General features: G+C 40.2%; 1 protein-coding gene across 7 annotated transcripts in view; it reads left to right on the forward strand.

Moving 5' to 3' along the window:
• The window catches only part of caskb (calcium/calmodulin-dependent serine protein kinase b), a 50,040-nt gene that overhangs the window by 1,164 nt on the left and 36,103 nt on the right, over window positions 1-12,773 (forward strand). For all 7 annotated transcript variants that reach the window (XM_048198743.1, XM_048198748.1, XM_048198746.1 and 4 more), the window contains exons 2-5: window positions 9,502-9,614; window positions 10,727-10,832; window positions 12,502-12,579; window positions 12,690-12,762. In XM_048198743.1, coding sequence (XP_048054700.1) covers window positions 9,502-9,614; window positions 10,727-10,832; window positions 12,502-12,579; window positions 12,690-12,762 — 370 coding nt within the window. The remainder of the gene's footprint in view (window positions 1-9,501; window positions 9,615-10,726; window positions 10,833-12,501; window positions 12,580-12,689; window positions 12,763-12,773) is intronic.

The raw sequence follows: 12,773 nt of genomic DNA on the forward strand, positions 1-12,773 counted from the left end.
TTGAACTTGAGATATTAAAGTTGGTTTGCAGATTTCAGGTCATTATTTCATTCAGACTTGTGTTGAATGAACATCCTCTGAGACTCAGTGTGGATCTTAAAATAAATAAAGGTTCCAAAAGGTGGTTTTTCCACAGTGATGTCATAAAGAACCATCTTCTGTTCCTCAAAGAACCTTTCAGCTCTTAAAAGAACCATTTTTTCTTTGTGTGAAGAACATTTTAATAATCTAAAGACTATAAAGAGTCTGTGGATGTTAAGGTTCTTCATGTCAGATGGTGTGTTCTTCAGTCGCTGTGGAGGAGAAGCTGTTGTCTCCTTCAGTTCAGGTGGATCTGGTCTGAATGAAGTTTTGAGTCAGTCTTCACCACGGTTTACCAGTGTAATTTACCATCGCTGCTGTCTGTCAGTGTCGCTGCACTGCTCTATAACACTATTTACATCTTTCACTCTGGAGTAAATGTGTTTCTCACGTTCTTCTTTCCACAAACCAGTTATATTTCATAAACACTGTTTTGAGCAATATTATAGGGTTCGTTCACCTAAAAATGAGGTTTCTGTCATTAATTACTCTCCTTCATGTCGTTCCACACCCGTAAGACCTTCAGAACACAAATGAAGATATTTTTGATGAAATATATGACTTGTCCATAGACAGCAATATAATCAACACTTTCAAGGTCCAGAAAGGAACTAAAGACATCGTTAAAACAGTCATGTGACTGCAGTGGTTCAACCTTAATGTTATGAAGAGACGAGAAACAAAAATAACCACTTTATTCAACAATCTCTTCTCTTCTGTCATTATCTTACGCAGGTGACGCAGTAACACAGTGAAGCTTCCGTGTTTACGTCCGAACGCCGGCTCAGTATTGGCCGAATCTGATCACGTGATCAGCACGACACATGCGTGTGATGCTGACGCAGGAGCCGGCCAATAATGAGTCGAACCTGGAAGCGCTGGACGTAAACAACGAATGAGAACGACACAGAAGAGAAGAGATTGTTGAATAAAGTGGTTATTTTTGTTTCTCGTCTCTTCATAACATTAAGGTTGAACCACTGCAGTCACATGACTGTTTTAACGATGTCTTTAGTTCCTTTCTGGACCTTGAAAGTGTTGATTATATTGCTGTCTATGGACAAGTCATATATTTCATCAAAAATATCTTCATTTGTGTTCTGAAGATGAATGAAGGTCTTACGGGTGTAGAACGACATGAGGGAGAGTAATTAATGACAGAAATTTCATTTTTAGGTGAACTAACCCTTTAAGGCCCTCTTTTCGCCTGGTGTTGGGATGTGTTTTGGTCGATCAGAGATGAGTAGATGTTGGAAACACATTCCCATTTACACCTGGTGTTTTAATCCGTCTCTTTTGTCCACTTTCAACCACTTCAGTCCTGATTTCTTCTATGGGTGGTAAATGTGTGGGTTTTTTCATATCTTTCAATGTCGTAATTAACATCTGAACGCAGCCGGAGATGATGGAAAAACATTCAGAGAGCATCAGCTCCAGCTTCTGCTCTGACAGCCGGAAATCAGGAATGGTGGGAGAACATTGTGCTTAGTACGTTTTTCGTTTTCAAACCAAACTGACAAAGTTTAAATCCCGTCTGGCTAGCGCTCTGCCCGTAATGTTTAGTTGGCGATCTTTTGTGGCTGTTTGAATGCATTCGACCACATTAGCGTTTACACTACGAAAGCAATCTGGATTTTGTCTGCCTCTGGAAGTGGTCGAAAGTGGACAAAGTCCCCGTTTACACCTGTATTTAGTGTTACCCACTTGTGATCCGATCGACCAAAATGCATCTTAATACCAGCTGGAAACAGAGCCTAAGAGTTTCTGACATCATTTCCACCTCCATATTCATCTTTACTGTAAATGTTAAGGATTTATTCATCAGCATTTCTTGTGCTGCTTTTAATTCATTCTTATTATAAAGAGCTGAATTATGAATACTGAATTACAGTAATGAGAAGTAAAACTTCATTTGGTGTAAATTACATTGTCTGTGTATTTATGAACAGATTCACTCATGTGAGTGTGGGCTGAATCATAATCATATAGTCTGAATTTTCCTTCAAAACTCACTTTTAGATGTTTTAGTGTGTTTCTGGTGTTCAGTGGTCTTCAGTGACGCTCGGCCTGCTGGGATTGTGTCACATGCAGATGAAACCACAGCAAACACACAGAGTTCAGCTGTAATGAACATACGGTCCAGATCTCGTCTCCCGGGGGTCACGAGGGCTCGCAGGACGTCCCACTGGGATGATCAGATGATGAACTAGTTAGTGCTGCTGTGGTTAAACTGGTTACTAGTGCTGACCACAGATGATCTGTGATGGAAACTGTGAGACGCTCAATATGACGCTGTCCATCTCAGGGTCCATCAGCTGAAGTTCAGATGATCACCACAGACGGAGATCGATCGACAGCACAAGAACCGAGAGTCTTGTTGGTTGGTTCATGACGGACAGGACAGGACTGAACCTGGCTCAGCGTTCGGCCCATGATGCAGTGCAGGACTGAACAGACTTGATGATTATTTAGGCCTGAATCGATCGGTCTGCTGCTCTCAGAGCTGATCAGGATTAATGTTGCTGATCATGTGATCAATGAGCTCGCTTCACAGGAAGTGATGGACTCCTGGAGGTTTCCTGAAGCCTGATTGGTGCAGGTCGATCTCTGTTGGGTTACAGTGTTTTTACCACAGTAAAGGGCTGTTCTGGTGATTATTGCTTTTATAGAGCAGCAGCAACAGGCCATTGATACTCAATGCTTTATTGACATTGATGGTTCATGAAGCATCTTGAACATCAGTGGAATCTTTCCATCGCAGAAAAAGCTTCTTTAGATGATTAGAATGTTCTTTACTCTAAGAAAAAATGGTTCTTCAATGACATCACTGAGAAAAGACCCTTTTGGAACATTTATTTTTAAGAGTGCACATTTCATGATTATAGTAAATCTTTCCTGTGCCCAGTAATATTAGCTGTGAGATCTCTGGTCTGTGTGTTTGTCTGAATGTAAGAGGACTCAGATCATCAGTCAGAACAGAGTCTGTTTTACAGTAAGTTCATAGTAAATAAAGTACAATTAAATCTCACGATATATGAGCCCTTTGACTAGTGTTTGATTTCACACACACTTCAGATCATAGAAGTGTTGTGTTCAGTCGGTTCTGTGAAGTGCGGGTCAGTCTGTCTCAAATGGTTTCTTGACCATTTTTAAAGTTCCTAACTTGCACTTTTTATATTTTTATTATTTATTTATTTTTAGCTTGGTTTACCTGCAGTGGTTGTCTTTGTGTCATCATGACCCACAGCAGATTTCGGAGACTCATGTACATACAGAAAGCTTCTGCAGATTCTTGTTCCTCAGATTTTGAACTCGAGTCCAAATGAAATGATCAAGATCCATTTTTAGTGTCAGTTTAGAATGGGACGGATTCATATCTCATCTGTAATGTTTTTAGGGGCTTCTCTATCAGTGTGCAGGTTTAAGTCTTCTCTTGATTTTTATGTTTTGGAGTAAGAAAATGCAGTTGTTTAAATTCCCCTGACTTTAGGGTTGATAGTCTCTGGAGCAGCAGATATGAATCCTCTGCGGCTGTAAAAATTGTGAATTTGAGATTGTAGTTACAAAGCTATGGCCAGTAAATTTGGGGGGAAAGCTTACTTTATTGATGCATTTTGAGATGAACAGCATTACAAGTAAAAAAGAACAGTATTTTACAGTAATTATAATTATGATTGACATGCGACAGCAGTCGGTGAACTTCAGAGGGGATCTAATATGTGATACGAGTAAACTGTGTTCATAAATGGCTGTTGAGAGTATTCTCAATTGAAACAGTGAAAGCTTGCACCTGGAAACATATATTCATTACATCACGACTTATCAAGCGGATTGTCTTGGACGAAGGGGGGCCTTAGAGTCATTTAGACCATTTACATTTGAGTAATTGAAATAAATACCCCTGTAGAGTCTCTTTAATATGTGTGACAGATCATGAGGCGATCATCTCTTCCTCTTTACTACTAGTTACAGCAGCAAATAAACATGAATGAACATCAGAAGATTCAGAACAACCTACTGAAATGAATCATGTCTCATATAATCCATCAATCAGTGATTCAATACAACCATAACATCACATTTAAGACATTCAGTGACTATAAACTCGATATTCAGCTAGAAAAATAACTCGAGGAGCGTTTTGATAAATATGTTTATATTTCAAGGAAACGAATTGGAGTAGAAGCATAAATGTGTAATTATAAAATTAGTATTATAACTTATTATAAAAACTTCCTTGTGTGTAATTTAAGTGTTTGTATACAAATCAGTTAATTTTAACCTTCAGTATACAGTAATAATGTAGTACCAACTGATTCCCTGTACAGTTTACAGCTTTAGTTGAGAGATATTTGAAGTCCTTGAGAAAGTTTGACATCTGATATATATCCAAAATAATCAAATCGAAGCTATTTGAACCGGAAATGAATTGCGAGCTTATGAATCGAAATCTAGGCTAAATGAATCGTGGAATTTGTATTAATATCCAGCCCAGTGCTTCCCACGGGTTTGAAATAAACTTGCGGTGGTAGCCGGGTGAAAAATCCTCCTATTACCCATGGCACAAAAATGGTCTACTACATGTGACAAACAAATAATGTGTGATTTTTATTTTTTAACAGTATTTTTATTTATTGAAATTAATTTTAATTACATAGCATATTATTACATTTAATTACATACCAATATTATGCATTATTATGCGTTGTAAATTATGCAAAAGTACAGCATTTAAATGATTCTCCTTTTCCTGTGTTCTCCTTGCTGTCATATAGTGTCTCTCTCAGTGAATGGGACACAGATTTTACTAGTAAAATTTATAAAAGGAATAATATATGTGTCAAATAATGTTCTGTTGCGCGAGCTTGTAGAACGACGCAGAGTTCTGACGCACACATAACGCGCAGGTACGAAACGACTAGTTAATCGATCGCGGATGGTTTCATTATCTTAGATATAGAAGTATAAGAGGATAAAAGTAATAAAAGCAAAAATGTGTCTCCAAATATACTTGGGCGGCGGTTAGTATACCTGGGTGGCCCGCCCAAGTAAAGTCTATGTGTGGGAAGCACTGCAGCCCCCCAAAAAAAACCAATAGTGTCATTATTCAGATCAATTCAGTTCAGTTCAATAACTGTTAATGTTGCAAAGTTCATCAATTATGAAACAGTCAAATCAGCTCTACAGAAGACAATATTCAGACATGTTCATTATTATTCATCAAGAACTGAAAAATATGATCTTGTATCTCTTATATTTGTATAATTCTGTAAGTGTATTATTATAATTTCAGGAGACAGAAGGGCGAATCCCAGCTGTAGTTTGTGTTCACACTGGTTCAGTGTTTCAGTGCCGGATCAGCCGGTTCTGAGTCATGTGATGCAGACGATCACTGATAAAGGCAGCGTGTGATTGGCTGCTCGCAGTAATCGCTGAGGCCTCTTATTAATGATTCAACACATGAAAGCTGATACTACACCTCAAAAACCCTCTTTGGCTCATCCATATTTCATCGTGTCAGATTGAGCGGCTCGTGATGATGGTTATAATGGACCATGTTGAAAAGGTGAAGATTCTGCAGTACCGTTTTTACCATGGTAAATTATTTACATGTGAGAGTGAAAGAAACACAACGACATACAGGTGTGGACTGACACGAGGGTGAGGGGATGATGACGAGTTTGATTTTTTGACTTTTATTACTCATGTAGTGTGTGTGTGTGTGTGTGTGTGATAATCATTGTCTGGAGTCTGTGGATTCTGCTGGATTGTGATGTAATGGCTGCTCAGCTCTGTGGTCAGTGGGTCATGTGACTTCAGATCTGAAATGTATTGTCCATAAATAAACCGCTGGGAGTTGAAACCAGTGCTCCAGTGTTGCCTGTGCTGAATTTCAGCATTTCATCCGCTGGGATGTTTTCCATGTTATTCCTAGAATCATTCCCTGCTCCGACACAAGCTGTAATTGTAGCTGCGGTCCTCTGCTGTAATTTGGTCTGTCTGCTTATTTTCCTGCGTGGCCGTGCGGTGGGTCCTGCACATGGATCCGCTGTTCATCTGAGATCCAGACGAGTTCTCAACTTCACTTTGAACTTGTGTTTTATTTGGTCCCCACAATCCCCACGGTTTTTCTCATGTGACCTGTACTGGACTTCACATGAGCTTTACTGAGGTAGACCAGCTTGATTTCACCATTCCTCAGCTCAGAGGGATTCTGGGACGCCCTCGTTTCTCTGGGAATCTGCTGATCGAGCGTTTTTTCACTCTCTCAGGTGTGTTTGTGCGTTTCATGTCTTTGTTCCAGATGTTTTGAGGTCAGACACACTCCTCCTGTGAAGATGTGTTGTTGCCGGCGTCTGAAGCATCACTGTAAGTGTTTCTACTGACGTCTATAAAGAGCTTCAGCGGGTGCTTGATGGGACTTTCATACGGGACCGTGTTCTTGAGCAGTAAAGTGTCTCAGCTGTCTCCGTCTCAACCTTTCCTGATGTCCACACATGGAAACCAACTGAAACCTTACTTACTCCATCCATGCATGCATCCATCCATCCATGCATCCACCCATCCATCCATGCATCCATCCATCCATGCATCTATCCATCCATGCATCTATCCATCCATGCATCTATCCATCCATGCATCCATCCATCCATCCATCCCTAAATCCATGCATCCATCTATCCATCCATGCATCCATCCATCCATCCATCCATCCATCCCTAAATCCATGCATCCATCTATCCATCCATGCATCCATCCATCCATCCATCCATCCATCCCTAAATCCATGCATCCATCTATCCATCCATGCATCCACCTATCCATCCATCCATGCATCCATCCATCTATCCATCCATCCATGCATCCATCCATCCATCCATCCATGCATCTATCCATCCATGCATGCATCCATCCATCCATCCATCCATCCATCAATCCATGCATCCATCCATCCATCCATCCATGCATCTATCCATCCATGCATGCATCCATCCATCCATCCATCCATCCATCCATCAATCCATGCATCCATCTATCCATCCATGCATCCATCCATGCATCCACGCATCCATCCATCCATCCATCCATCCATCCATGCATCCATCCATGCATCCATCCATCCATGCATCTATCCATCCATGCATGCATCCATCCATCCATCCATCCATCCATGCATCCATCTATCCATGCATCCATCCATCCATCCATGCATCTATCCATCCATGCATGCATCCATGCATGCATCCATCCATCCATGCATCCATCCATCCATCCATCCATCCATCCATCCATCAATCCATGCATCCATGCATCCATCCATCCATCCATGCATCTATCCATCCATGCATCCATCATCCATGCATCCATCTATCCATGCATCCATCTATCCATGCATCCATCTATCCATGCATCCATCCATGCATCCATCCATCCATGCATCCATCCATCCATCCATCCATCCATGCATGCATGCATGCATCCATCCATCCATCCATCCATGCATGCATGCATCCATCCATCCATGCATCCATCCATCCATCCATGCATGCATGCATGCATCCATCCATCCATCCATCCATCCATCCATCCATGCATCCATCCATCCATCCATCCATCCATCCATCCATGCATCCATCCATCCATCCATGCATCCATCCATCCATGCATGCATCCATCCATCCATCCATGCATCCATCCATCCATGCATCCATCCATCCATGCAGCCATCCATGCATCCATCCATCCATGCATCCATCCATCCATGCAGCCATCCATGCATCCATCCATCCATGCATCCATCCATCCATCCATCCATGCATCCATCCATGCATCCATCCATTAATTAGGGTTAGGGTAAATAATTAATTTTATTTATTATATACATACTGATTTATTTTATTTATTTATTTACTTTATATTTATTTATTATTTACCTATTTATTTATTATTTATGTATTTGCTTGCTTCATTTATTTTTATTTTTTTACCACAATGTGATTTTTAAAGATTAGATGAGATTAGAAGCAACACTTGAAGGTGTGTCACATGATCGTGTGGATCGTCTGGTCGAGCAGGACGCTAGTGAAGGTCGTGGGTCCAGAGCGTCTGGATCAATAAACTACATGAGCACCGCTGTTACCTCAGTGTTGATACTAACGGACAGTAGTTATCACATGACCAGCCCACGTGACTGATTCAGTAATATAATGTAATTCACCTCAAAAGTGTCGTTAATACATTCACTTCCTGTTTTAGGAAAGAAAGCAGAATGAAGTGAGAGTGTTGAATTCGGTAGTTCATCACATGTGACTTCGCTGTTGTCAAACGTCCCGTGTGGGTTTGTTTTTTCTAGATTAGATGTGAGCGTTGTGACATAATGTTTCCCTCCATCATGTGCTGCTCAAATAGACTTTGTGTGTGTGTGTGTGTGTGTGTTGTTGGCCTGTGTCTCTGTTCTTTCATTTGCAGACATGTGGTTGTGGCTTCCCCAGAATAACCCTCTGTGTGTGAGACATATATATATATTAGGGCCCTATGATTTCTGTGATGCGGAAGCTGCGGGCGGAATCCACTCATAAAAAAGGAATTTACAGTATAAATCAGAATGTCTCAGAATTTGGCAGATTTTGGATGAATAAATGAGCCGTAGGGCTGCACACTTAATCAAGCGGTGATATGAACGAGTGTGTGTGAGTATTAAAGACTGCAGTGTGAATCTGAAGTCCGTCTCAGTTTTGATCTGCTACACAAACTCAAACTCGTCTCTTCAGCACACACACACACACACACACACACACACACACACACACACACACACACACACACACACACACACACAACACGCCAAAATAAGAGTTCACTTTAACTTGAGGAAATTGTGACAGAAATATAATTTTCTATTTAATTTTTTTAAACTGTAAACCTCTGTTGTGCAGCACTTTGTTTGCCAAAAAATACAAGTAATTGTTAATTTCTTATGATTACATTTTAAAAGTTTTATGCGTTCATTTGATTACCCCTATTTTTGATAATAAATTTGTATTTCTAGGATCATGTGACACTGAAGACTGGAGTAATGATGCTGAAAATTCAGCTTTGATCACAGGAATAAATTACACTTTACTATATATTCACATAGAAAACAGCTGGTTTGAATTATAAAAATATTTCACATTTTTACTGTATTTTTGATCAAATAAATGCAGCCTTGATGAGCAGAAGAGACTCTTTCAGAAACATCTGAATTATTCCAAACATTTGACCACCTGTGTACTGGTACTACTAGACGAGTAGCACAAGTAAAGGTTGTTTGTAATGGTGTTTAGTGCTTAAACCTGCACAGAACTGATTTTATTTTCTTAACCGCTGCTGACGGTGTGTGTGTGTGTGTGTGTGTGTGTGTGTGTGTGTGTGTTTCAGGGGTCCGTTCAGTGTGGTGCGGAGATGCATCAACAGAGACACAGGACAGCAGTTTGCTGTGAAGATCGTAGATGTGGCCAGTTTCACCTCCAGCCCTGGACTCAGTACAGAGGGTAAGAACACACACACACACACACACACACACACACACACACACACACACACACACACACACACACACACACACACACTGTACTTCACCCTAATTGGCATTATTGATCAGTATGGAGGCTAATAGACGAGTGTAGGAGCATGTGACTGGCGGCTGTCTGGTTTCGGTGGGAATTCTGCAGCCTGGTCATGGATCCCTGAGTCATGCCAAAAGGATTGTGGGTGATGTGTGTGAAAAGGGTTTTGGTGGCGCTGTGCTTTGGCTTCTTCCGTGAGCCATCTGTGAGCAAACAGAGAGAAAGTTCAGAGCGCTCGAGAGAATATTTGTAAAAATACAAACGCCCACTTCCTGCGGCTGAAGCCCTCGGTCACGGCCGGGACATGAATGAACGTGAGTGATGAATGTGGCCGACAAATGTGACCTCCGGATGGCGCAGTCTTCCAAAAGACACACACTGCTTGCCCTCAGTCACATGACCGAGCCGTTCCTGATATAACGGTACTGGTTTGTGTGTTCAGACTGTCAGCTTCACTGTAATAAACAGGAAAATAACAGAATCAATGATGCAAACTTCATCAAATATGAGACAAAATCAGATTCTGCTGTAAAGAAGCTCTACAGAGACAATAGAGTCATTATTCAGATCAATTCAGTTTATTTCTTGTCCTCCAATAGTGTCAGCGCAGTCTTTCCAACTAGAATAATAATGAATTAAAGCAACATCAGTCACACTGTTGTTCTGAACGGCTTCTTCCTGCTGCTGATTTATGATGTTTCCTGTGAACTGAAGCTCCTGTAGAAGCTGAAGACTCGTCTGATGTTCAGAGACTTAGTGCTGCTCTTCATCTTCATCACACACACACACACACACACACACACACACACACACACACACACACACACACACACACACACACACACAGAGCAGGCTCATTCATAGTGTGTGCTCCAGGGCTCCCTCTGCTGGCAGCTCATGTGATCTCAGTGACGTCAGGCTCATGATGTCACATGTTCTGCTGTGCATCACTGATGTTTGTAACTTGTCATTAATGCGTCTGATCTTCAGCTTCATAAGGATGAGTCGGTGATCTTCTTCTCTCTGTTCCTCGTCAGATCTGAAGCGAGAGGCGAGTATCTGTCACATGCTCAAACATCCTCACATCGTGGAGCTGCTGGAGACCTACAGCTCAGATGGCATGCTCTACATGGTCTTTGAGTTGTACGTGTGAGCTTTTAATCTTATAAACACAATATTATAGCAATGCTATTCAATGAAACTGGAGAACAGTTTATTTATGAAATAATCATGTGCTGATTCCTATTTTTATTCAATCCAGTGAATGTTATTTGATTTCATTTGATTATTTTCTCTTTTTTTCTGGATATTGATGGACTTAAATCAGAAGATCAGATGATTTATATTAAATAAATGAATCAGTCTGACATCAGTGTACAAACAGAATCACATTATGCGACGCTTGTTCAAAACTAAAGACTCAGAACAGTCAAACTCATATTAGAAAACTCTACATTCTGGCTTGATGAGACGGTTTACACTGCAGGGCTCGACGCTAAGGATTTTTTCTACTGGCCCCACAACAAAAAATTTATAAAGTAACAGAAAAGAAAATGGACCTATAAAATAAGCCAAGTTATTGTTTTTGTTGTTTTTGATACATGTAACCTTAATAAATAAGGTTACGACACCAAAAGCTACAAGATTAACTCACTTAAATTTTAAATATTGTTAGATAAATAAACAGCAAGTAATAAAAAGTAATATATAATCAAACTACGAGTAATAGCACAAATTAATACAACAGAACAAACATATAAATGAAAAAAAAATGCTTTTCAAGTTTTTCATGTAGGTTTAAACAGGAGATTTTCAGGTACAGAAATTGTAATGTCTATAATTATATAACTATAGATATATAATATAACTATAGATTAATCTTTATTAATCAGTCAAGAGCAAATTGAAAATATAAAACGTTAAATAATGTTGTTTGAAATTATTTAAAAAAAAAATAAAAAGACACTTTAAACCTGAAATTAAACCTGCCAGTAGGTGGCAGTGAATCACTGTTAATGAGCGAGTCATTGAGATTCAACCGATTCAATCAAACGGCTGATTTGTTCATGAAGTGTTGCTCAGAGATGCAAAACAATGCTGTGGACTTTGTTTGGAACTATTTTCGTTGGTGAAATGGAAGCGAAACAGGCGATTTGGTGTCTAAAATGTAAGTCACTTGATATTAGTTCTTGTTCATTAAACTCTGTATAAAATCAATATCACGTTTGTAATTGCTGATATTTGGTGAAAAAACGGCGTTGTGTAATATTGGTTAACTATATTAAATGATATAAATATAAAAGATATACTGGGGCATTTTTGTCCCTTATCTTGAATTCTGGGGCATTCTAAAGGCATTTTAATAGACTAAATCACGCAGCGAAAGCGTACTCTAAATATGCACACGCACTAGCCTAACCTACTAGACTACGTCACATAGTGTATGCGTGAACTCAATGTGTGTGTTTTTTTTGGTTTTTCTAACGTGAAGTACATACTCCATAATTTCAGATCGTTAAATCAACAATTACGATATCATAGACGATATATATCGCACCCGACAGCACGGTTCCGTCTACTGTCCCGAGCGGCGTTCACACTGGCCCCGTTCCTTACTGTCGAGCCCTGCACTGTTGAATTCTATATTATTTTGACCAGTTGTGATGTTGGGGAACTGTAAAGTACTTCACTTTGATATGTGTCTAACAAAAACCCACAAATTTTGACATTCCTCCATGTTTCTGCATCACTGGCACTTTAAAGTGTGTAGAAACGTGTCACACGTGTGTAACGTTGATGTGTCTGTGTGCAGTATGGATGGAGCGGATCTGTGTTTTGAGATCGTGAAGAGGGCCGATGCCGGGTTCGTCTACAGTGAGGCAGTTTCCAGGTGAGAGTCACTTCCTGTTCACGTCATACACAATCGACCCTCCACTGCTGAACATCTGTGCTCAATCTGTGTGTGTGTGTGTGTGTGTGTGTGTGTGTGTGTGTTCTCAGTCACTACATGCGACAGATACTTGAAGCCCTGCGCTATTGCCATGACAACAACGTCATACACAGAGACGTCAAGGTAAGACTCGT

The sequence above is a fragment of the Megalobrama amblycephala genome, linkage group LG8 (genome assembly GCF_018812025.1).
Source record: "Megalobrama amblycephala isolate DHTTF-2021 linkage group LG8, ASM1881202v1, whole genome shotgun sequence".
Taxonomy (NCBI): Eukaryota; Metazoa; Chordata; class Actinopteri; order Cypriniformes; family Xenocyprididae; genus Megalobrama; species Megalobrama amblycephala.